At 47.0% G+C, this 27,085-nt stretch overlaps 2 protein-coding genes across 7 annotated transcripts in view; both read right to left on the reverse strand.

The window, feature by feature from the left end:
- bma (SCY1-like protein bma) overlaps positions 1–27,085 on the reverse strand; it is a 550,265-nt gene that overhangs the window by 159,674 nt on the left and 363,506 nt on the right. The window lies entirely within an intron of this gene.
- Positions 1–27,085, reverse strand: part of LOC139061404 (uncharacterized) — a 36,416-nt gene that overhangs the window by 4,252 nt on the left and 5,079 nt on the right. The window contains exon 3 of the mRNA XM_070541399.1: positions 2,606–2,665. Within this exon, the coding sequence (XP_070397500.1) occupies positions 2,606–2,665 (60 nt within the window). The remainder of the gene's footprint in view (positions 1–2,605; positions 2,666–27,085) is intronic.

A 27,085-nucleotide genomic window follows, 5' to 3' on the forward strand; every position in this document is an offset into this window, starting at 1 on the left:
GACAGCGCGTTGTTTGAAAAAAATTATTGTGTGAATGACTCCTCAATTGTGTCATTAAATAGAGAGAGAGAGAGAGAGAGAGAGAGAGAGGGAGAGATAGATGAAACAAAAGCTAACCAAATCGCGTTTCTTAGTGCGCCTTATAATCACCGCTTCATCTGTGTGTGATAGGATAGATGTGTGTGTGTGTGTGTGTGGCACTAGTACGCTATCGAATTGATGCAGCAAGCCGCATTGTCACCATAAGCTACAAGATACCATCATCACTCAACTCTAGAGGCCGTTCAGTAGTAGAACGAGTTCTTGGGCGAGTTGGTCACTTATTGCAGGCATAACAGCAGCGCTAAAGAACGCACACAAAAGAAAGGAACACTGACAGACACGGACAATCGCTGCCTCACAACTGATTTCATTCCATGAAAAGAAGTTGAATATAAAGGCTGCTTCGCGCATGAGCGTTTCGAGACAGCAGTGATTGTTCGTGCCTGTCAGAGAGAATAAACATTTTTATTGGGTGAATGCAGCTTTGGAGAGGCGCTCTCATTTCAGTGTTCCTTTCCTTCATGCGTGTTTGTTGGCGCGGCTGTTATGTTTACAAGACACCTTCGCCATGCGACGTCTTAAACGGGACATAAACGGGCGCGCTTCCTACGTGCTCACTCAGTTCAGGAACGCTCATCGCATGAGAACGAAGACTGAAGATGTGTCTGGTCCTTCTTATGGACTGAGCTGAGCCGAAAGTGTCGTAGCTTGCCAGGTGGCTACGAAAGAGAGAGTTTGAACTTCCTTTGCGCACTACTTGAGCGTGCGCGAAGCGTCTCAAACTGTCTCGTTGTGTAGGCAGTAGTTGTCTTGGGCTAAAAGGTTAGTGTGAATAATGACGGTAGACTGTTCGAATAAACCAACGCGTGGGTAAATCATATATATATTATCGCTTTCTGTGACTGCCGCTAAAAGGTGACGAAATGAACTAATGCAATGTATTCTTTGCGTTTACTGACGGTAAAGCAAGGAAGCCGAAATTCACTGCGCTTTCAAAACTTGCCAATATTTACCTTGGGTTGAGGTTGTCCCGTCTGACCGGAACAAAGCGCAAACGACCACCTGCCCAAGAAGTTGTGTACCTAACAGATTAAAGCACAGGGGGGACAGAAGCCGCACATTGGCCACAGCCATGTCGACCTTTGCAGTTGGTCGGGCATCACGAATACAGCAATGTACCATACAGAAGCACAACGCGAACTGCTTCCCAGTATTGACCGTGCGTTCCGATTCAAAGCAAGACAAAACCATCAAGGGTACGGAAGCATCCACCGCACACTAGAAAGTTCGATGGCAAATTTCCATGTAGGTCACGTCGGCCGTGCCTGCTATTTACTTCAGAAATAGAGCTAGTCCCCTAAGAACTTTTCATTTGTGTTTACTGTGGTTTCCTCGAATAGTACACATGGATCATTCTGAAAAGCCTGCTAACGGTTGCTTCCACAATGAAACGCCGCAATAAAAAAAAATTCACGCAGGAGCTTCTCTGGGAGTTGCTTTTAAGTATGCATTGTGCCACTTGCGCTAAACGTCAGTAAACGCAAAGAATAGATTACGCAAAGGAACGCAAAGAATAGATTACGGCTAAAACCGTAATAATCCCCATGCAGCCTGGTGTCATAATCAATGTTATGAAACGTACACCGACCCGTATAAAGCTTATCAACCCTTATCAGCCGTTATAACACCTATGGGACTATGCCCGACCCTTATCTACCCTTATCGGTTGTTATCAAACTTAATGTTCTCGATTCAATTTTTATCAATCATTACCTGTCTTTATCAACCGTATCAGACACAATGCGATCCTTATCAGCTCTTACCAGTCCTTCTCTACCTTATCGGACTCGATCAGATCCTTATCAGGCATTATGAGTGCCTATTAACATTATCAACATTGACCCGACCATTATAGTAAGCCCTTATCACTCTTTAGCTCTTTATCCATCCTCGCCGAACCACTATCAACAGTGATGAGACCCATATAACTCCTCATCACTCCTTATCATCCTTATCAAGTCACTGACTGTTTATCTGCCTGTGTCACGTGACATGAAGCGCATGAGCCCTTATAGATTCCTGATATTTTGGTCGGTGAGCAAACGCCTCAATGGACGGCGCACCCCACGAACGACCGGCGATAAGCAACGGATATGTGGCGCGTTTGGCAATAAATTTTCACAAAATTGGAATTTATCTGATGCGTGCAATGTACCAAGTCGGCTAGACATGTGGTTCTAGAGATGGCTTTTATTTCACCATCACCAAACATTTCAACGAAGTCTTCCTAATAACCATGTTCTCAACATTATCTTCTTTATAAGTATTGGTCCTGCGTGATGGACAGGTTTCCTTGCTTAGCATGCATAGGAATGGTTAGGCACTAAGAACAAAAGATTATTACCAAGTTTCCGCGAAGGAAGGAGCACAGCTTAAGGAGAATCGTGCATTGGCGTGTTGCCGACCAATTTTATAGAGGCACTGTACCGGTTGGAGGCAATGCGACGCCGATCAGTATAGGTCAGCGTTAGTTATGATTGCTGTCACACATAGCTTGACTAACCTCTCTGACGTGCAACTGCTGACCAGGACACGTGCCTGCGACAGCTGGGGAAAGTTGCAACTGCAAAGTGCAAGCCGCAAGGCATGTTTATGATGGGGGTGAATCGATATCGTGGGCACGAACAGGATACGTTAGAAAATGGAAAGAATACTGCTGGGCATTTCCTTGGCGGCGGGATGCCGTTGCATGGGCATTGTTTTATTGTCGTCAGTGCGACTTTGCTGACGTAAATCTTTCGCTTTTCAAAAACTCTTGTGCTTTCTCTCTGTCTCTCTCTCTTTCTCTCTCCACCTTTTCCTACCAGTCTTGAGCCCACAGTCAAAACTCGAACCATCGCTTCGAAATTACAAAACTTATGTTCACTATCTCCTCTTCACTAATCGTCTGGTTCGTGTTTGAAGTAGTAACTTAGCGCGAATAAAACCACGGAAACAAGAAAGACGGACAAGGGCAAGCGCTTGTCCTTGTCCGTCTTTCTTGTTTCTGTGGGTTTATTCGCGCCAGGTTACAACTTCAAATATAGACGAGAGTCAACAGTCAACTCATCTGGTTCGTGATTCTGTTGTGACCACCAAGAAAAAAAAGCCGTTCAGATCCTCTATTCTTACCGCTAAAACCGTAATCAAATACAACGCAACGAACACGTAAGCAAAAAAAAAGCTTTAAATTATTATTTTTCACGACATACAAGTATAACGTTGCCATATGACCGAGCCGGCAGACTGATCCCCTGCGCTCATGAAACGGGCACACTCATCGTCTCCTGCAGGGTAATTATAATTACTTCCGCCGAAAAACCTTGGACGAGTGTCAAGTGATTGAGGCCAGCTGCGTAGAATTCAGTGGAGAAGACTTAACGAAAAGCTTTTTTTCTTCCCAGTCACCACGACACTTTGACCCTTCATGCTTCTTCGTCTTGTGACAAAGTGTCGCCATTACTTGCCGCGTTTTCCCCTTCGGTGAAGACAGATGCCTAAAGAAGCGCCATCCATCTCCACGGGGCAATATCACTCACGAACACGTGAGTCTGAGCCCTTTGAGAAAGATTAGCAGACTTCATTTATTCTGCGTGTGTGTGTGTGCGTGTATTCTTTGGAAGTGTTTGTTCACCCTACCAAATGAGTTACGGCGATGGCTGCCTCGCCGTTAACTTTTGTTTGCCATGAAGCTTGCAAGGCGTCATCGATGTATAGTTTTAATAAGATTCGGCGATTGAAGATCAAGTTCAATAAGATCAAAGACAATGTCTGGCTGAGCGAGCTGGCTTTGAAAATGGAGCCCAGTCATTGTGAACGGCACTCTATCGCCTCAACACTAGCGTGAGAGGAGTCGGAAGAATGATGCACTGCTTCAATTTTTTTTTCTTGATATGGGGGTGGGGGGGGGGGAATCTTTCCACGTTTGCAGGCTGCACAACCTTCGGGATCGGCGCACACTTTTTTAAACTGCGCATAACCGCTGGACGTCACACAGTTGTAGACTGCACTATTTTCGGTGATCAGCGTGAGAAGGCTATAGAAATTGAGATAACCGAAACGGAAAAGTGGGGCCAACTCGTCAAGAAGGACAATATTGTTAAAGAAAAAAAAACCCGGTGAACTTCCTTGTGCAGAAGTGGCGGTACTGGTTTAACGAACTTAACACCCACGGGCCAACGCCGATAACTCTCTGTCGACTCCCATAGCCATTCGTAGCGTGACAGTTCTCAGCATACTTTCTCGAGCTGCCGTCGTTCCTGGGCAGAGCCACGACAGGCGGTGAGTGTCCGCACTGTAGACTCTGGAGAGACGTACTTTAGACATTTCACGGGGTCTTCGGGAGTTGGACCCCAGGCCCAGGTGGTGAAAGGTGTAAGGGCCGCTCCACCCCGTATTCTGCAAAAGAGAGACTTCCTCCATCCGAGAAAGATTACGAGGAAGGAAGGTAGCAGGCACACCTGAGGAGTCGAGGTGCGTGTCAACCGACGGAGAGCTGACATTTGGGCTAAACTGATAAAGTGGTGGTTCTGACAGACGGGTATCAGGTGCTATTTCGATGCGGATTTATAGCCGTTCAACGCGTTGTGCATTTATGCGAATTCATACGCAACACCACCTTTGAAGTGTAGCAGCAGCGCAGGCGTTATGTGGAAGTTCTGGGTTCGGTTCCCATCGGTAGCAGACTGTCCTTCCTTCCAGCTTTGTTTGGTTCTTTTATTTTTTTATTGGATTCACAAAACTTTTTCTGTTCGTAAGCGCTGTTTCCCATTGGCTGGACAGGCCCGCCATAGTATTACGACAAACGCAATTAGTTGGCCGCTACTCCTGCGAAAAGTTTTTAGTGTATGAACTTTTTTGTGAATACGGGCCCTGAAGCTTACATCAAAGTTAACACTTATACTGCCCCAATTCGAAAAGAAAGCACGCAATTTTTATGCTTTTCTAGGCTGCGTTGCTTGTTGTTTTGTTTGGCTGTTTCTAAAAATATGGCCATCTGTTCCCATTGATCTTCTTGTGGTTCAATATAGTATCAAGATCACGCGACAGTGTGTTTTTTCGAGGTGTGGGAGTGTTGCACTCCAAGGCTTACGTACATTGCAACGAAAGAATTTGTTAGGCGCGTGAATTTAGTGGCATTAACCCTTTCTGTCCAGTAAAGAACTTCGTCCAAGCTGAGCACTCGTGTTATTGATTGATTGATTGATTGATTGATTGATTGATTGATTGATTGTAGATAGATAGATAGATAGATAGATAGATAGATAGATAGATAGATAGATAGATAGATAGATAGATAGATAGATAGATAGATAGATAGATAGATAGATAGATAGATAGATAGATAGATAGATAGATAGATAGATAGATAGATAGATAGATAGATAGATAGATAGATAGATAGATAGATAGATAGATAGATAGATAGATAGATAGATAGATAGATAGATAGATAGATTTACCATATTGGACTTGACAGTAAGCATTTGCGTTGTTCGAAAGGTAAAGCCTCGAAAGAAAGAAGAGACGTTGATCCCGAACGTCGTAGCAGAGAGAACATCTGCACGTCGAAAAAAAAATGAATGGACAAATGCCCGCATTATTTTTGTTCCGTTGACTAATACGACACAGCGAAAACATAATTTAGACAAACAGAACATTGTAGACCGTAGAGGTCTTTTTTTTTCTGACGTTTCTTGCTTCTGCGCAATAGCTGCTTTCGTTTCGTTGAACGAAACGTTCTCATGCGTTGTGTTCTTCGACTACAACAGGCTTCGGATTTGAGGTGGCGAAACGAAACAATACAACTTCCTATTCGCAATATAGTAAGATAAGCAGTGTCAGCGCAATACAATTCGAAAAGTAAATATGCGGCTCGATAATGGGACCCGTATCATGATCCCGCTAACAAAAAAAAAAAAAGACACACAGACTGATGCTGTTGTAACTTTTCTCGCGCCTTTTTTTTTTTGCTCTGTTCTTTTTTTTTCCTTTAGCAACTGGAGATTGGAAACGTACATTCTCTTTCAACAAAGCCAATGAAGGTGGAACAGAGTGGTTGCCTTGACTTTCCATATTTCCCAGATCTCTTTCTCCAACTACTTAAGTTGCGGTGCCCAAATTATTTTACCGCGTCCTGCGCGCCCATGCTCAAGCAAAAAACTTCAACAAGCATCAAAATAAAAAAGATTAATGAAAAATAGCATCACCGCAGTGAAGTGAATACAAAGGGCCACCCACGTGGTGCCTTGCAGGTACTCAAGGGGCCGGGATGCGAAGAATGGAAGACTACACGCTTCACGTAGCAGCATCCATAGCATTCCTTTGGCTTCCGAGCAAAAGAGTTGAATAGACGCGCCCCAGCAAGAAAACAAGCCGGAACAAGTGCCATTCAAACGTCGCCGTCTTCTTCCATTCCAGTCCCCCCCTCCCCCTCGCACTCCCCTCCTTTCTTTTTCTTTCTCTCTTGACTTTTAAGAGACGACGCTTTGAAGCGGCGCACAATAACGTAGCCCAAGGAATCGATTAAGAAGGAGCGAAGAAAGCGTCTTTCGTTTTCATCCTTCTCGATCTTCCTGGTCATCGATCGCCCTTGACACTTCAGTGTAACTTTTTTTTTTTTCCGAGACATGCCGCTTTTAGCCTCTTGCAGCTCCACATCTATTCTTCCGGCAAAATCCAACCTGTGAGCTTTTTCAATACTCATCTCGAAAGTTTACAAACATATAGCTCCGGGAACTAAAGCTGGGCCGTATCAATAGCTCGCACGTTCCGGGGGATAAATGAAAGCGATATTGCGGTGACGACGTTGCAGGAGTGCACATTGAGCGCGTTGCAATCCAAAGGGCCTTCGGAAATGCGTTTCGTGAGAAGATCGGGCGGTTACGACAAGCGCGTACGCTGTGAAAATTGAGGAAATAGTGGTTTCCACGCGAAAGAAATGAATAAAGGTCATAGCCGTGGCGCTGACATCGGGGTTCCCATTAAATTCGAAATGTCGAATTCTACGCCATCGTCGAGCGTCGCGTCCGTGTGGGATCCACCGTACCCGAGCACTGTCAAAAAAAAAAAAAGAGCCGCGTCACTGGGCGGCATAAGCGGAAGTCATCTGTTTCCTACAGGAGTGACACATTGATTCTTAGCAAGTGTTACAAATCTTCGAGCTTAAACTGAGCTCAAATGATTCGTCGTCGAGGCACGTTCGACATTCCTTCCTTCTTGCAGCTGTATAGTCTGTTGCCTCCTTCATTTCCTTCCTGGTACGGGCTATGAACGACGTAGCATTTCCTCACCTTCTTCCTCGATCTGTGATTCGGCATCTGCAGCTATCGACATGCCGCGACGGCGAGATCGCCTAAGGTAAACGGTAGCTGTCAGACGTGGAGAGATGGCTTCCCATCTTACTCTCGCAACTTACGTCATTTAGACGCAATTTCGAACGGCTCCCGGTAGTCAGTTTATAGACGATGGCGAAGCTGCTGTTTGGCGCCCGGCGCCTTGCCGGCCCAATTGGAGAGCGATCGATGTGTCACGTGTGCTATACATAGCAGCTGCTCAAAGCAACGCTGAAGATGATACGTTACGGGGGATATTCTATCCTATATCGAGCGTAAGTATGTGCGTTGGTAGGGCTATGGAAAACGTCACTCGCCAATAATAGCAACACTCCTGCTGTTCCTGTATCTCCTCAAAGGCGAGGTCGTCGAAATCGTTTCTTTTTTTTACATCTTCGCGAATGTCCGGGATGTCGTCTCGAATGGAACTTGAAGTATCGGTGTTGCCGCATTATAGTCTGCATTATCATCCTTCATCGGTCACGTGTTTGATGACCCGATAGCATATCGAGCGTGATGGCACGGTTCAGCGGCGCCGAGTTCCTAAAACAACAGCTCTTTTGCCGAATCATCATATATCCACCCCTTCTCTTATCCTTCCTTCGTTCGCTAGTTTGTCGCCTCTCTGGGAGCTGCTTTCGATGGAACGAGCGTTTGCATAAATCTCGGGATATTTCTGGCTCGTCGAGTCGCTTCGCGTTTTCTGGCCCAGCAATTGGTGACACCGTGCGAACATCGATGGAAGAAGAATCGGAATGCCGGTTGTGAGGTCAGCGAGGAGGGACAGTGAAGAGCACATGGCCCACGTGGATGACCTTAGCGCTCGGAAACGCCGACTGTTTCGATAGAAAAAAGTGCAGATTTGGAAGCGACGACCTGCGTTGGGACTTACGTGTTATTTCTAAACACTCCCGTCACGCACGTGTGTGTAAGATCAGCGAATTCAAATAAAGGAAGAAAGAAGAAGCAGGTCGTTGAAGGCAAGCAAACTAAGTATTACGCATGTCCAAAGCGCGGTTTGGAATCTATGAGTTTTCGCGAAGCGGTCGAACAAATGCTAGAAAACCGTTCACCTTCTGGCGCTGTCTCGAAGTATGGCGGTTCGAGGCAAACGAGCAAGACGCGGAATGCGCCACCGTGGCGTGACCACGTGACCCACGCGAGCACATATTGCACTGCCTGCGCGACTGCACTGGTCCGCTTATTCATCGCGGCATCTGGGGGATCATCCCAGTTCACCGTTGCACTATCTCCTGGGACGGGTCCAGCTTACGCGGCGAAAAGCCGACTGAGATGACGAATGTTCATGGCCGCGAGAAACATTTGAACGTCAGAAAGAACCCGATGCGCAAATATGAGAACACGCTCCGAAGTCCAGAAAAAAAAGCTTCGTATCGACAAAACTAATATGCGCGTGAAACAAACGGTATTGCTGCACTGTGGATATTTAGCTGCGGTTTCTTGTTTAAAAACGTGATTCCGCTGAAAGCTCAGTCGGCCACAGACACATTTTTTACGAGTAGCACAGAGAGTGCTGTGTATACATACAAGCCGCATAAAAATACGAGTGCTGCATAGTATGTGAATTATTTGTTTTGAACACATATACATATATACACAGTTAACAGGAAAGCGAGGAGCAGGCTGGAAACTGCCACCGGAAGGAGCACAAAGCCTGCCTACTCTTCTGAAGGGAGGTGACAGCAACGCAGAAGTGGAAGATAGGAAGGAGGGGAGAAAAAAGGAAAGAGGAAGGGAATAAGGCATTCGGCAAGAGAGCAGCCGCAGCCACGGTCAGGAATGTCAAGGAGGGTTAGAATAGAAAGCTTCGCCTTACAAAATCGTACTATTGAAACGCCCACTCGACTCAGACGAGAAGATGGTTTGTGCACTACCTTATCTAGCATCTGCGCAGATGGATGGCAACCTTCGGTGACAAGTCCTTCGCATTTCTGTATTCAGACTTTGTACGGTACGTCGACAGAAAAGACCCAACAAACGAAGTGAAAAGGCTGCCTGAGGAAAGGCTGCCCCGTGAATCTTTATCGCGCGCAGTTGTTGCGCGTTAAAGGCTTATCTTGAACTGACGCACCCGTAAATAAGATCTGCTGTCCTGATCAAGACCGACAACCGAGGCTTCTCGCTCTCCACATGAAGTGCAGCTCTGTGCGTACTGGTGCAAACGTACACAGCCTCGATTATGCAAACATGAAACACAGCGCAAAACAAGCGCCTGCTACGGGCCTTTAAAGAAACGATGCCTGGGATAAGACTTAACTTAACGAACACGATGTTATCAGGCGTCCTCATGTGGCTTCGCAGTCATTTCAATTGTCGTAAAATGTTCTGCTTTATTTATTTCTTAGTTTCTTTTTATACAATTCCTTTTCCCCGTCACGCCTGTGCAGTATGTCGTTCCTACTTCTCTACATATACGTGTAACTTCGTTGCACAGTATACACACCCAAAATATACAATCAGTTAGAAGTATTCAATCATATTATTCCATGGCAGAGACTGTTTCAAAGGCGGGGTTTCATTCATTCGACTTGCATTCTTTTTTCCCTAGACAATAAGATCAATAACATCACAAATAAGATCTGCTGTCCTGATAAAGACCGACAATCGAGGCTTCTCACTCTCCACATGAAGTGCAGCTCTGTGCGTAGAGGTGCAAACGTACACAGCTTCAATTATGCAAACATGGAACACAACGGAAAAAAAAAGCGCCTGCTACGGGCCTTTAAAGAAACGATGCCTGGGATAAGACGTGTTCCCACTTTGCATGCAATCGCGCACGCCCGCCGAGACGCCATCCCGGTCATTTGCAAGGCTAGTAAGATGGGACAATGCGGAATTTATTCCGGCAACGCTCAGACCCGGATAGGACGACTACGCGGCGTGCTATAGCTATTGTTCGGTAGAGTACGAAGCTAATTAAGCACGTAGTCGCTTCGTCCCGTAGAATAAAGCGAGCATGACGGTGCAAGAAGTCCGGGAGAGAAGCGGTGGTGCAGTTCTGGTGCCTTGCGTAGGCGGACATTAATTAACATGCCGCTTCCAGATGCCGCGCGCTGTGTTGCTCTCACGGCGCCCGGCCTCCTTTGCCTTGCTTCGCCTTGTGTAAGCTCGGCGACGACTGTTCTGTACGCTGTATAGCGCAGCAATACACGCGTTGAGTTGGAGGCGGAATATAGGATATGCGACAGTAACGACTAATACAGTACGATAGTACAGGCCTGCGACATCTGGTACATATTGAATAGCACACTCTGACCACCTTATAGCGAACAGACCTTGACTAGAAGTTGTTCCTCAACTACACGGGCGGATATGTGCGTGTGCGCGTGTGCGTGTGTGTGTGTGTGCGTGTGTGTGTGTGTGTGTGTGCGTGTGTGTGTGTGTGCGCGCGTGTGTGTGTATGTGTGTGCGCGCACGTGCGTGCGCGCGCGTGTGTGGAGGAAGTCTATTACAATTGTAAATGGTAGTGACGAATGTGACCAAGACTTTTAGTTTTCACCTTTCTTCTTCTGAACACTTAGGGCCCATCATTTGGGTTAACACCATGGGTCTGTCACACAAACGATGCAAGAGAGACCTACATCAAGCTTTTCGTAGTTTCCTTTCATTGCACCTGCACCTCCAGCACTCCAGTCGTCATTTCCCATTCTCCAGCGCAGGTCCAATAACATTTATTCCATTACTCTCAGCGCCCAAGCCCTCGTCCATGGTTACTTATGTACCTCTAAACTGGGAGTTGAGATATGATGTACATTAGGCGCCCGTTAAAGAACCCTAGGTGGTCGAAGTTAATTCGGACACCCCACTACGGCGTGCCTCACAATCATATCGTGGTTTAGGCACGTAAAACCAATGAATTTATGTTTTTATATACAAATACACGCAAACAAAATATGTCCTATGAATTCTGCGCTAGGTACACAAGCTATATGCAGGCATAGCCGTCCTGGGCAATTTTTCTCCTTAACTAACACGATGTTATCAGGCGTACAATTGGCTTCGCAGTCATTTCAATTATTGCACAATTTTCTGTTTTATGTAATTCTTAGTTTCTTTTTATACAATTCGATTTCTCAATCGCACCGTTTCTAATTCTCTACATATACGTCTAACCTCATTCCACAGTTCACTCTCCCAAAATATGCAATCAGGCAGAAGTATTCAACTATATTATTCTATAGCAGAGACTGTTTGTTTCAAAGGCGGGGTTTCATTGATTCGAGTTGCGCTCTTTTGTCCCTAGACAGGCGAACAACATTTATTGCGCTTTGTAGCACAAGAACATTAGCCACGGAACACCATTGTTGACGTCACTAAGCCGCGGTTTCCGGTCTCCGCTCGCATCGTCAGCGTCAGCAGCAGCGCGCGGCACTCGACGGGAGGGCGGAGCTACAGGGCAATTTTAACCGACGATTGCGTCGCTCCTAACTGAAAAATCTCCCCCAAAATTTTACGTTCATGGTTTATAAGGTTCCCGCCTCCGTATATGAGCGTCTTATTGAGTTAGACAGACTCTTCAGCTTCCCTTTAACAAATATAGGCTTTGCCTTCTGGCTGCCGATCGCCATCGCCACCAATTTGAAAGAACACTTTTCTCTCTCGCGTAGCAGCATGCTGCCAAAATGACACTCGGCGCGCTGAAGTGCTCTTGCTCAAAGTGCACTTTAATTTGCCCTTGTGACAGTGGTATTGGCCAATGGGAAGGTCGTATGATCCTCGAGGTGTGTTCATCCGCACCACGCCGTCTGCTCATCGCCACAGTACTTTCCGGTATACGACATGCACGTGCAGAGGTCCTAACATGTTAGGTATCGCTGTAAGATATCATGTACTAACCAAAAATAAACCTGTACATTCCCGCCAATATTCGACCACTTACACCCGGAACTGCATCACGTCGCGCAAGGATACTACACGCGTACGTTTCGTAATTTCGGCAGCGCTTGCAGACGACTTCTGAGGCGCAGCATAAACAGTAAACACTACAACTCGGCACGTTTACGGTTAGGCTTAGGGTACGGCTTTCGGCTCTTCCGCCGTTAGCCCTTGGTTAGGCTTGCAGTGAAATTCGCTCGCGGAATGCTGATGAAAGATACGCGCAGCAGAACGTAGCTCGAAGCGGAAGAGGAGGGAGAAAGAAACAAGACTCGGGGCGGGCTGTTAGGAGCACGCACGCTAAGTACCGGGTACACAACGATGCTTCGCTCGGCCAGCTATAGCGGAGTTGTTGTTAATTAGGCTTAGCGAGAGGGTGAGAACAGGCGAGACAATACGGGCGGCGGTGCGTAGGTACGGAGCGTTGTTCCTCGCGTCTGGCGTAACCACGGCGCACGCGCGCTAAAGTTATGAACCCCAAACCAACTGCTGTGCGTACACGCGGGCGTTGTAGTTTCGGCGCTTGGTTAGCGGTGGGCTTCCGTCTGAAGCGGGGTTCCGTTTGCAGAGAAGGAAAAAAACGAAAAGCGAGACCGGAGCAGATTAGTTCTCGCCGGCGATAAAAACGGCTTGATTACTGGCGACTCACTTGTCAGAAGCACTAATTAACCGCTGCAAACGCACCGCTCTTATAGCAGGGTAGCAAAGGAGTTGCTGTCTGGGAAATCTGAGGACTACGTTTCGGTATTCGAGAATCACACCACTGTGTTCCCGATGAAGAGCTGACAGGTTTGGTTGAGCGATAACAATGACACTAACAACAACAACAAAAAAGACAGAACGATAAGAAGCCACGAGGTCTGACTGCCGACGGCACATTAATGCATTTGTCTAGGTAAAGCATGCTTGCTCGACTGCAAGAGAATGTCAAAGCAGGACTCATATTTTTTCTGCACCTCACATCTGGGAATTCGCTACGGCAAAGCCCCACATTGTGGCCTTTGTGAACGGTGCGTGTATTGAGTTCCCTTGTATTGTAATGAGTGCCAGTGAAACGTTACGAGTGTTCTGTAGCCTCCCTTGGGCAAAGATGCTGCACTATGTCGCAAGGCTGTTGAATTCTCTAATTATTGCTCCTGCGTCGACTAGACCTCCCCCCTCCCCCACTGCCGCTCCTTCTAGCAGCGCACATGCTACCACATTTTCTTTTTTCGAAACAACACACACTACACCGCCTTTCCGGGTCACGATTTCCGGGTTCCGGTTTTCTTGTCCAGTCCATTTTTTTTATATTGTGTCGGACGTGGTTGTTGAATTATGCCCACATATACTTATGTTTTTTGTCCACTCCTGTAATAGCCTGAAAAGGCTGTCAGTATGAATGAATGAATGAATGAATGAATGAATGAATGAATGAATGAATGAATGGAAAATGCGCGTGAGACTTTCGCAACGCGTTACACATTGCAATTTCTCAATTTTCACCGAATTTCAGTTTCGTTTCTTGAGTGGTTCTAAGGAAACATTGCGGATAACGACGATATGACACTTTGGAACGCTTAAATGAGTAATTGTCTGCAAGCGTTGTAACTTACCAGCTCAGGCTTAAAATTTATCGTTCGTTACTCACATTATGCTTTCTACGTCGACGAAATATTAACATCCTACTTCGCATCGCTCACCCGCAATGCCCGCAAAACCAACTATACGCCCTGTATGTAACGTATACAAATTAAGAAGATATGAATATTTTGCAATTGTTTTCAGAGCACGCAATTGAGCATCACCGCTTCAATCATTCGGTAAACGTCACCCGTAGAATGGACCCCTCGTCCCTGACATATGAAATATCTGCCATTTTTATTTATCCCAAAAAAGTGGGAAACACTGTAAGCGTCCACAGAACAGGAATATAACGTATAGCGTCCCACAGAACAGGAATAAAACGAGAGCGGAGCAAGTTTTTTTGAATCCCTAATTGAGACCCAGATCTCAACCTTTGCCAGCCTATATTCGCCACTCGATAAGTGATGTATACTCGCGGACAACATTCTGTGGCAATGAAGGGAAAGCTGCGGGGACAAAGCGAACACAAGGGAGGTCGCTTCTGAAAACGAGTCACTTGTTCTCATCCACGTTAGTTTAAGCTGGGAAAGGGCAAACGTAAACACCTTATTAGGAACAGTCAAATAAGATAAAACACGTCACCGAATGTAAAAGCTTACTTATTTTGCGGCTTTTCCCCTTCTGCGTCTGGGAGAACGCGAAACTGAACACCTGAAGCTTCGTCGATTCGGCGTCTGTTACGAGGAACCAGAAACACTGTGAAAACTATTGGGGGGGGGGGGTGCAGACTACCTGGCGCCGTAAGATGCGTGCAGCTAGCCACGCGCCCGTAGCTTTTCCTCCATTGCTGCAGAAAGTTGTCCGCGAGTATAGATAAGAGGCACAGGCTGAAAAATAGTTCAGTGCTTTGCAACCGCAACGCCAAAGCGTTCACTGTAGACTGCCTTAATCAACCACCGTAAGTCCTCTGGCGATACCTGGAATGTTTGTAAAATGCTGCGCCTGCCTTTGTAGCATCCTGTTTGCGCGTCAGAAGTGCCCGAGAATTTCAGTCGCAGCTTCTGACCTTTAGTGTAATGAAAATTTTTTTTTTGCTATTTAGAGACACAGAACTGAAGTTTGGCTAAAAATACATCCGCTTTTGCAGCTGTCAGACGGATACTGTAGGAGGAGCACGCAAAGACACCGGGGATGCACCTGTGAGGTTATGGTGGCGTTGTTTCAGAAAAAGAAAGAGAACTGCAGAAACTCGCTAGTGGGACTTGTAAGATAGGGAATAGCATTGTATATATATCTTTTATATTTGGATATCCTTTCTATATTAATAAGCTGCCCTAATATAGGGATAATATATATATATATATATATATATATATATATATATATATATATATTACATTTTTATATGGTTTCTATATCGGTTTGTACATTGCGTGGGTGCTGGAGTATATAATAGTGAACTTTGCTGCCGTATACACAAGTCGCAGAACGATTGCAGCAGGCTAGTTTCTAAAATGCCGTACTGTTCATGGCCGCGACAGAAATTTATTATGTAACCTAAGATGTGGAGGTAGTGATAGTGGTCGTGGCGACGGTATTGTTTAGGGCTGTGTTTGCGTGGCAGCTAGACAGTGCAAACGGTTTCTCAGCCCTAGCGCCTCTTAGAAGAAACAACAATAAGTGGTTAGATTACTGGATAGCCAAATGTTCACACTCCGAAAGAATGATTACCACTTGCCCGTAAGCTCACAGTCTCTTAGAAAAAGCTAGACAGTTGCGGGACAGTTCTTTCCCACAGAAACCTAGGTCCTTTGGGAAAAAGCACCTGTTCCGCATCCCCATGAAGAAAGAAGTTAATAATAAGTAAATAATAAGCCGCCTAGATTGGCCAAAGACGGATTATTGATAGCGATAAGAAGACTTAGTTTCGCACCCGAGATTCGCGCGCGGTGTTCTACAGGGAGGCTGCAATGCATGACGCAGCACGGGAGACAACTGCCGGTGCGCCCCAGAGAGAGAGAGAGAGAGAGTGAGAGAGGAATATAGGAAGGCAGGGATGTTAAGCAGTGAAGAGTCTGGTTTGCTACCCTACGCTGGGGGAAGAGAGAAAGGGAAGTGATAGAAGGGAGAGAGAAGCTGTAGATACGTGTATGGACAGTACTTGAGTTAAAGCCGCTCGCGCAAACCAGAAGTTCTGAGAAAGCACAAAAGTGCCTTCACTGCCTTCTGAGCTGATGAGCGGTGCGGACAGTGCTCCAGTACTGCCCGTTCACTCAGAGGAGGGCCATCTAATTTCCTCAATGTGTTGGACAAAGGTTGTCTTTGTGCTTGAAATTGTGGACAATGGCACAATAAGTGGTCAATGTTCTATTCGCATCCGCAAACGTTCACCTTGCGCTCCAGGCGCTTCACAAGGCTGGCGCGATGAGTGAATACGACAGTGAATACGGACGTCGAGTGAATACGGACGTCGCGTCTCTTTAGTACGCCTGATACGACCGATGGAACAGCGTCCGCCTTGGTCAGCGCCCAATAAAAGAATCACATTCCGTATGGCACAAAGGCGCCTCCCTCCAACGTCCGTGTAATTACCATCGCTGTCGTAAATGAGCATTGACTAACGGCCTATTATATTACCTAAATCTAACGAGTGCAGTTGAAACCACGTGATAGAAGACCTCTTTGCGAGGCTGCTGAGCGGTTAATCTTTACCTTAGCTTGGCGTGAAGGAAACAAAACTATCAGAAATGAAAAGCTGAATCGCAGTACGCACGTCTCATGATGAATTCGCAACAACTCGCTAGGTTGTAGTCTTTCTATGTAATATAGTCAGCTCTTGTGTCATTCAGCCCCTTCACGCACCCGCGTCCTTATTGTTCAGATGTATTTTTTTCGCCATCAGTTTACATTGAGAGACGAACGAACGAATATTTCATAAAATACGGCTGTGTGGTAGGCACTACTAACGAATCTGCCTTTATTTTTTTCCTAACGACCTCTGTCATGAAGGGATATATTAACCGGAAGATTGAATTCCTTTCGCATGCATTCCGTCCAGCACATCACCAGGGGAAAAATTTCGGTTTTGCTGCTTCTCTGCTGCACTTCTATCGTACGAGCTGGCATGCGGAGGCTCCAAAGAATGCGGAAAAACGACTGACTCGTGGATTAAATGACCATGCAGGACGGCATAGCGTCGGTGGAGTTTGCTGGATGGTTGTCCGCAAGGCAACCATTCGCTGCCTCGTGTGTTTGTGGCGTGCAGTACGTGTGCTGCACGTAACCAATCCCGCTCAATCTGCTCATCCCACAGAACGAGCATTGCCACTTATACGCAAGCGTAGTTGAAATGCACTGCCCAGCGTGTACTGCACAGCATACTCGACGCCACGATCCCACTAGGCGGCGAACGGTGGTGTTCACTGAGCAAATTGTAATGTTTCAGGTGACAGCTGCCGCTACTTGTCGCAGAGGCAAACTTTTTTTTTTTTGGAGGCGAGTTATACATTTGCAGCATCGAGCCTGGAACAGTGGTATATCCTCTGCCATTGCCAAAGCACCACAATCGTGTTACGCGTAGCACAATCCCTGCTGGTATTTTTTTTATTTCAATGGGCCTTGACGAAGCGTTGTAGATAACCTTACTGTGTATACGTGTGTGGCCTGACGACTGTATGTGTCGTTTGCGTGTTTGTGTGATCACTGCGTGTGTAATAATATTGCCCCAGCACCTGGAATAGTTTACCGGGCGATCAAACAGGCTAACTGCTCCAGAGTAAGACTAAAGGCCGGATCTGTCTCTCCCTTCCCCGGAATGAGCACTGCCACCATACGAAGACAGCAGATGCGATTCTTCAATAGAGGACGTGCCTGCGCATCTAATTTCTGAAGAGAGATCTCACTTGTTATCATATCACAAGCAAGGGCGCAGTTGCATGAAACAGCTGCTACGTAATTGGAACTGCACCGTTACGTGTTCAGTAATGACGACGACGTAAAAATTCACTACTGTAGTTGCACTACACGGTTGCGATAGAGCAAAACTGCCATGCTGCACTTACTCGCACTTCCACAGAGCAGACTTCAAGTACTCTACCGGTCCTAACCCCTGTGCAACCAACATATGTCTTTGTTTTAACTTCAATGGAGTGCATGTAAATAGAAAAAGAAAACACCGACCACGCACTCTGTACAGGTGGTTAACCAGCGAAGCTGAAACGTGCTGTCCCGGTGTTTATCACTGGATTAATCACGACTGTTGTTTGTACGACTGCTTGGCAGGCAGCCCGATCCTCGGTATGCAGTTGCTGCTTGCGCTCGGCTGCACGAGCCTGTTCTTGTGCCTGGTCTGCAGCATCGGGACAGCATAGAGGAGCTCGTTTCAGGTTCTGCTCGCGGTTTTGCTGATCGAAAGCTGCCTGCTCCTCAGGAGTACGTATGCCGCGTGGCCTACTCATTTCAGAGCCGGAGAGAAACTGGTGCGCGTGTGCTCGGCTGCAACGGCGAACAACGACGTCACTACTGGCGCTGCCCATCGGGAGGCTCTCTTTCTTTTTTTTTGCCCACAACCTTCGCATGGAAGGTTGTGGGTTCGGTTCCCACATGCGGCAAGTTGTTTTTTCGTCCACTTTAATTTCCATTAATTTATCGTTTCTGTATTTCACTTACTAAGCACAACTAACTTCCCCTATGTTGTCATTGGTGTCAGTTTGTGTTCGCTTCTTATGATATGACTAATTAAAATCGGGCCCCTTGGTTAACTACCGTTCTTCTCGTTTATATATATATATTTTTTCGAATATATATATTTCGTCCCGAGAGGGAGGAGTTTCGCAACAGAGTTTTAATCCTGTTGGCCTTAATCTGCGCTGAACGACACGCGGCCCCAGAAGTGTGTTTTTCTTTTTGTTGCATGGCGTTTTACGGAGTCATGTTGGTCCAATGACGTCAGCGGACCTTGGAAACTGTGGGGGCTATCTGAGTGTATACCCATCACTGAAGCATTGCCTTCGATATATATATATACCTATATATATAACATCCAAGAGCAAAATTACAGGTAGTATAAAGATTACGTGGTTTCGAAATCTGAAGGTCCCAACAGCTCTGTGACGGTGCAAGTTCGAATGAAAAAGAAAGAAACGGAAGATAAGAGAGAGAGAGAGAGAAGTTTTAAATGAGATTTCTCGAACAACGATATCAGTGCCCAACCACTTTGGAGGGTGCTGCAGGCGCTTCCTGTGCGGGGAATGCCCTCGCCAAAAGTCTTACACTTCTGCCGCCCAATTTAAGTTCAGTGATGGAACGCTCGTCCCCCATTCGGGCTAGGAGGCTCCGAGGCAATCTGTTTAGCCCACTCCTTTGGCCCTGGGTCCGAGAGCATCGCTTCTTCTATTTGACGCGTTTTTGTTGGCCGAAAGCAATCTTAATTCAATTCCGCGAAAAGCAAATCCTATATCGCTGAACTGAGGTTCGTTATCGCCTTGTCTTCTTTTTCTTTCTTTTTCTTTCTTTTTCTTTTATTTTTTGGAGAGTATAGTTGGTAAAGTGGAAATCCGGTATATTTTCGGAAAAATGGCGCAGAATTAAGGCCAGTTTTAAACGTCAAAACGAAAACTTGGTTTTGAGATATGGTGAGATTAAAGTTTTTAGACGATGAGATTTTTTATTTAGGTACATTTCATATATAGGTAATATTGCACGTTTTATAACTAAAAAAATTCTGCCAGAAGAAAATTTTCAGAGCACTTCCACTATGTGAGGATGGAACAACAGGGAAGCTGTAGTACTCAATAGCTATATTAAGTTCTCTATTATGGTTATGCTATATTGGTTGATTAAAGGCACAAACACATTATTTGGTTGTGTGTCACGTCTTTCTTATATATTCTTATTTTTTTAAAATTTATTTTTGCTTCTGTATTTCTTACTTTTCATTTTCTTATTTCTTCTTTAACTTTATACACGTACACTGACGTTCCGACACGTATCTTCATATACTAGCGTTCGGGCAACAGCGTTCATAGCTCTGCCGCATTGTATTTGTCAACGGCATAACGTCTTTGTTTGTCTCGACTTTACTTATGGTTTTTAAATATTATATTTACCTTTTATTTATTTGTTTAACTTATGTTAGCTTTTGTTTAGTTTTCATTTCATTGTCTTTTTGTACTTTTTATTGTGATTTCTTTACCTCATCAATATACACTGACCTTCCGACACATGTGCCCCACATGTGACAAGGGTAGTTCGAGGGCGCGTTGCAGGTTCCCATACAATATATATATATATATATATATATATATATTGTTACGGTGAAGTGAAGGAAGACGTTGAATTGGACTAGAGAAAGACGAAGTCTGGCGGTTGCCTGAACGCCATATCCATCATTTGTAAATATAAGTTATTTTACACTCGTGGGCCTGCTTTCTTCCCGCAACATTTTGGTGGAAGGTGCGGGGTACCACCACGGAACTTCGCAGCGGACGTCATCTACCTGCTGCCACAATGGCAAATCAACCGACACAAGCGACAACGCCTCGGCAGCCCGTGCCCACGGTCATCCTCACTCACCCACGGGACCCGGGAACATTTTGTGGCACGGACAACGTCGACGTCGAGGACTGGCTTACGATGTACGAGCGAGTGTGCGACAACAACAGGTGGGATCCTACAATGATGCTTGCAAACGTAATATTTTATCTGAAGGGAACTGCGAAGCAATGGTATGACACACATGAAGCTGACCTAACGAGCTGGGATGTTTGCAAAGAAAAAATGCGAGACCTGTTCGGCAGACCTGTCGGTCGTCAGCTGGCAGCTAAAAAAGAACTTGCGTGCCGCGCTCAGACGTCCACAGAATCCTATGTCGTGTACATACAGGATGTGCTGGCCCTCTGTCGCAAGGCTGATGACAACATGACCGAGGCAGACAAGATTGGCCATATATTGAAAGGTATTGCAGACGATGCCTTCAATCTCTTGATGTGTAAGGATTGTGCCACTGTGGATGCAATTATTAAGGAGTGCCGGCGCTTCGAACAAGCGAAGGGCCGCCGCGTCACTCAAACTTTCGACCGGTTGCCCAATACCGCCGCGACATCTTCTTGCGAAGACCCGCCGCGGTTCGTTCAGCCCGCAGGACCGGAAGAAATAACGCGCATCGTTCGCCGTGAGCTTGAGGCCATGGCCCCGGCTCCCGTTCGTTCAGACTGTCGGGAAAGCGTACCCGCTATCTCCCTTATACAAGCGGTCGTTCGGGAGGAAATAGCAAGTTTGGGCATTCCATCTCTCTGCTCAGTCCGCCATACCAACACCTACCAAATTTCTCCGACCGCTCGCTCCCGGACGCAAAGCTTTCCACCACTCCGTCGCAACCCAGCTGAATGGCGCACAGCGGATGATAAACCCATCTGTTTTAATTGTTCCGGTATTGGACACATCGCCCGTCATTGCCGCAACCACTGGTCGTCGCCTCCTCGGTGGTCGTCTCCGAGTCACTACAGCCAAGTACCCGACAATCGCACTTTCTCGCCCTATACGCCGACTAGGAACATCAACGCCGACAGTGCTCCACCAAGATCCAGCCGATCCCCGTCTCCGCAAGGTCGTAGGTCCCGTTCGCCTCTCGTTCACCGCTCTTCGTCCCCTTCTGCAACCGGTCGCTTCGCTTCGGGAAACTAGGCGGTGCAGCTCCCGGAGGTGAAGCTGCAACTCCGACCCGGCCCACAAATCCTCTATTGACCCTGCCTACATGTGGAAACCTGCTGGACATTGAAGTCGATGGCGTTCCTGTTAGATCTCTCGTTGATACAGGAGCGCAGCTTTCAGTTATGAGCGCTGCTCTCCGCCGCCGGCTCAAAAAGGTTCTGACCCCCGCCGTACCGTGCACCGTGCGAGTCGCCGATGGGAGTACGTCACCTGTCCTTGGAATGTGCACAGCACGTGTGACCATTGGGGGCCATTATACCGTTGTTCTATTTATCGTCCTTGAACACTGCCCACACGACCTAATTCTCGGCCTCGACTTCCTTTCGAAACACTCTGCCCAAATTGACTGCTCCGCAGGTGTTGTACAGTTGGACCTGCCGCTTCCTGCCGACGCAACCACTTGTGCTCCACACCGCTTATGTGCTGCTGAATTTGCAAGGCTGTCTCCACAGGCTGCTACAAATGTCCTGCTGACGCCCTGTCCTCCCGTACCTGATGGCGAGTACGTCCTGTCGCCGCTTACTGACGTGGTTTTGTCGCGTAATATTGCCCTACCGAGCACCTTAATTCGGATCCGCGAAAACTGCGCTCGCGTGCCCATCCTGAATTTTGGGTTCTCGTCACATGTTTTGCCACACGGTATCGCCATAGCGCATATCACTCCTTTGGAAGAATTTCAGATTTCTTTTTTGACCTCTGAATCCTTCCTCAGTACGAACGGACCTTTGTCACCCACTCCTCCGTACTCGACGCCTGCGGACGATGTTTCTAAGATGATCGCCCCCGACCTTCCTTCCGAGCAAACAACAGCTCTTCGTCATCTCCTGTCATCTTATCGGGACATCTTTGATTTGGACGACCGTCCACTTGGCCAGACATCTGTTGTCACGCATCGCATCAACACCGGTGACGCCAGCCCCATTCATAGGCGGCCATATCGTGTCTCGGCAACAGAAAGGGCCATCATACAGAAAGAAGTAGACAGGATGATGGACAAGGACATCATTGAACCCTCCAGTAGCCCGTGGGCATCACCGGTTGTCTTAGTAAAGAAAAAAGATAACTCGTGGCGCTTCTGCGTTGACTACCGTCACCTCAACCGGATAACAAAGAAGGATGTTTATCCCTTGCCTCGCATTGATGACGCTCTTGACTGCCTTCACGGATCCCAATACTTTTCATCAATTGACCTCCGCTCCGGCTATTGGCAGATTAGCATCGATGAGATGGACCGCGAGAAAACCGCCTTTGTCACACCGGACGGTCTGTACCAATTTAAAGTCATGCCCTTTGGATTATGCAATGCGCCAGCTACATTCGAGCGCATGATGGACTCTCTCTTGCGCGGCTTGAAGTGGTCTACATGCCTGTGTTACCTCGACGATGTGATTGTGTTTTCGCCGAACTTTGAGAGCCACCTGCGGCGCCTCACAACCATACTCTCCGTGTTTCGCAGGGCTGGCCTTCAGCTAAACTCCTCCAAGTGCCATTTCGGTCGCCGTGAAATTAACATGCTTGGTCATCTCGTCAACGCCGCCGGAATCCAACCTGATCCACAGAAAGTTCACGCCGTGCGAAATTTTCCTGTACCTTGTTCAACGAACGATGTCCGTAGTTTTCTGGGCTTATGCTCTTATTTTCGGCGATTTGTGAAAAATTTTGCGGACATCGCTCACCCTCTCACTGACCTTCTTAAGAAAGACGCCTCTTTCTCTTGGGGACCGCTACAGGAGAAAGCCTTCTCTACCCTGATTGAGCGGCTTACCACTTCCCCGATTCTCTCCCACTTTGACCCTTCTGCGGCCACTGAAGTACGAACTGACGCGAGTGGTCATGGCATCGGCGCTGTCCTCGCTCAGCGTCAACAGGGCCAAGACCGTGTCATCGCTTACGCTAGCCGCCGCCTTTCCACGCCCGAGCGAAATTACTCCATTACTGAGAGAGAATGTCTCGCGCTCGTATGGGCGGTCGCGAAATTTCGCCCGTACCTTTTCGGTCGGAGCTTCTGCGTTGTCACCGACCATCACGCCCTCTGCTGGCTCTCCTCTTTGAAGGACCCAACTGGACGACTTGCACGTTGGGCATTGCGCCTACAAGAATATACATTTTCTATTATATATAAGTCAGGACGCCTGCATAAAGACGCTGACTGCCTGTCCCGCAATCCCGTGGATCAACCGGACGATACCGATGCAGACTCGGACATCAGTATTCTGTCCCTCTCCGGCTTCCTCCACATTGGCGACGAGCAGCGAAAGGATCCTGTTCTTCGAACACTTATGGAACGCCTAAGCTCCTCGCCCAATGACCCGTCCCTTCGGATGTTCACCTTGCGCGATGGAACTTTATACCGTCGTAGCGTTCGTCCTGACGGCCCGGAGCTCCTCCTAGTCGTCCCCAAGCACCTTCGACTCACCGTGCTCCAGCAACTTCATGACGCTCCTACTGCTGGACATCTGGGCGTCACTCGTACTTACGACCACCTGCGGCGCCGCTTCTTCTGGCCTGGCATTTATCGCTCTGTGCGCCGTTATGTCGCTTCTTGCGACCTGTGTCAGCGCCGGAAGACGCCTGCTATGCCTCCCGCTGGTTTGCTTCAACCCATTGATATACCTACAGAGCCCTTCTTCCGTGTGGGCCTCGACCTCCTTGGTCCGTTTCCAATTTCCATCAAAGGAAACAAATGGATTGCTGTAGCAACCGATTATGCCACTAGATATGCCATCGCACGAGCCCTGCCAACCAGCTGCGCTACAGATGTCGCCGACTTCTTACTAAAAGACGTCATCCTGCACCACGGCGCCCCTCGCCAGTTGCTGACGGATCGCGGCCGCTACTTTCTATCGAAGGTCGTTGATGATCTGCTCCGCTCCTGTTCTACAGAACATCGGATTGCTACCGCGTACCACCCTCAAACGAACGGCCTCACCGAGCGACTCAACCGCACACTCACTGAAATGCTCGTCATGTACGTTTCCAACGATCACCGCGACTGGGACGTCGCTTTACCATACGTCACTTTCGCATACAACTCGTCCCGTCACGACACTGCCGGATTTTCACCATTTTTCCTTTTGTACGGCCGCGACCCCACCTTGCCTTTTGACACGTTGCTACCTTCCGCAGTACAGTCACCCAGCACTGCTTACGCTCGCGATGCTATTGACTTAGCCGCCCAGGCCCGAGATGTCGCCCGTCATCGCCTCACCGTCTCGCAAGCTTCTCAAAAGCGACGCTACGACCTTCGGCACCGAGACCGCCATTTTTCACCTGGTTCCCTTGTCCTTCTCTGGACGCCTTCACGTCGTGTCGGCCTGTCGGAAAAATTACTGTCCCGTTTTTCTGGTCCGTACCAGATCTTACGCCAACTGTCCGACGTGACCTACGAGATCGCCCCACTCGGTCAGCCTTCCGTGCCTCCCAACTTAACCAGTGATGTTGTTCACGTCACCAGGCTCAAGCCCTATGTCCCCCCAATAAGTGAGGCTGTTTAACTTGCACCGGGACGGAGCTCCCCCACCGGGAGGGTGATGTTACGGTGAAGTGAAGGAAGACGTTGAATTGGACTAGAGAAAGACGAAGTCTGGCGGTTGCCTGAACGCCATATCCATCATTTGTAAATATAAGTTATTTTACACTCGTGGGCCTGCTTTCTTCCCGCAACAATATATATATATATATATATATATATATATATATATATATATATATATATATATATATATATATATATATATATATATATATATATATATATATATGTATATATAGGGGTTTTCTTCGAAGTTCAGCACGCATGACCCGAAGTAACGTACGCAGGAAAGAGCCGACGAACGTCTTGGAAGACTTCTTTTACTTTACGTTTTCGGCTGGTGGACCAGCCTTCGTCAGAGTACAATGACTCTGACGTAGGCTGACGAAAAAACAAAGAACAAATGTACATACCCATATATATATAGAACACACCCACATTATTTTTAAAGCTCGGACACCTAAGGTGGATATGCACATATACACACAGTACATACATACAGAACCAATAACGCCTGTAGTCAGTGATATTCGAGCAGCATCTCTATAAACGTCATAGCGTGCCGCAGATTTGGTGCTTGCTACCCGGAATAATTCACAAAATGCACTCCTGTACACGCACATAGCTACTTGGGTCAACATGAAAATGGGGAGTCTACACTACTGCGACCAAGAGCAACGACCAAGAGCAACACACGCACACACACACTTGCACACATTCTCAATTTACATTACACTCTGAACCAGGCACGTACCCAGGATTTTTTTTCGGGGGGGGCCCACCACCTCCATCATCATCATCATCATCATCATCATCATCATCATCATCATCATCGTCGTGTTTTATGTCAACTGCAGGACGGAGGCCTCTCCCTGCGATCTCCAATTACCCTGCGCCAACCGATTCCAACTAGCGCCCGCGAATTTCCTAATTTCATCGCTCCACCTAGTGTTTTCTCGTCCTCGATTGCGTTTCCCTTCTCTTGGTACCCATTCTGTAACCCTAATGGTCCAACGGTTATCTAACCGGCGCATTACATGACCTACAGCTGCATTTTTTCCTCTTGATGTCAATTAGAATATCGTCTATACCCGTTCGCTCTCTGATCTCGCTACCCGTTCACTCTTTTTCTCTCTTAACGTTATGCCTAGCAATCTTCGTTCAATCGTTCTTTGCGCTGTCCTTAACTTGCTCTCAAGTCTCTGCCCCATATTTCAGCACTGGCAAAATGCACTGATTGCACACCTTACTTTTCAATAATAATGGTAAGCTTCCAGTCAGGAGCTGGCAATGTCTGCCATATGCGATCCAACCTATTTTTATTCTTCTGTGAATTTCCTTCTCATGATCAGGGTTCCCTGTGATTAATTGACCTAGGTAATTGTACTCCTTCACAGTCTCTAGTGGCCGACTGGCGATCTTGATCTCTTGTTCCTTTGCCCGGCTATTTATCATTATCTTCATCTCCTGCTTAATAATATTCAACCCCACTCTTACACTCTCTCTGTTAAGGTCTACAAGCATTTGTTGTAACCCGTCTGCATTGTTGTTGAATAGAACAATGTCATCGGCAAACCGAAGGTTGCTGAGATATTTGCCGTCGATCTTTACTCCTAAGCCTTCCCAGTTTAATAGCTTGAATTCTTTTGGAGAAATTGTGTCTCCCTGTCTGACCCCTTTCTCTATAGGTATCTCCCTGCTTTTCTTGCGTACAATTAAGGTAGCTGTAGAACCTCTGTAGATATTCTTACGCGAAGGACGAGTCAGTAAGACGAGAAACTATTTACATATTATATTTACAACAAAGGTTGCAGCGCTGACCGGTTAGATTCACAGCGCGAGCCCAGTTCGCTATCCTCCTCTTTTCTGAAGTGATGGCGCCTACGCGCCTCGTTCAAACAAATACCACACATATGTAGCAATATTTTCCAAGCTTTTTACGTAAGCGTTCTGTACTCCTTGATTA

Source organism: Dermacentor albipictus, chromosome 6 (genome assembly GCF_038994185.2).
Source record: "Dermacentor albipictus isolate Rhodes 1998 colony chromosome 6, USDA_Dalb.pri_finalv2, whole genome shotgun sequence".
NCBI classification, from domain to species: Eukaryota; Metazoa; Arthropoda; class Arachnida; order Ixodida; family Ixodidae; genus Dermacentor; species Dermacentor albipictus.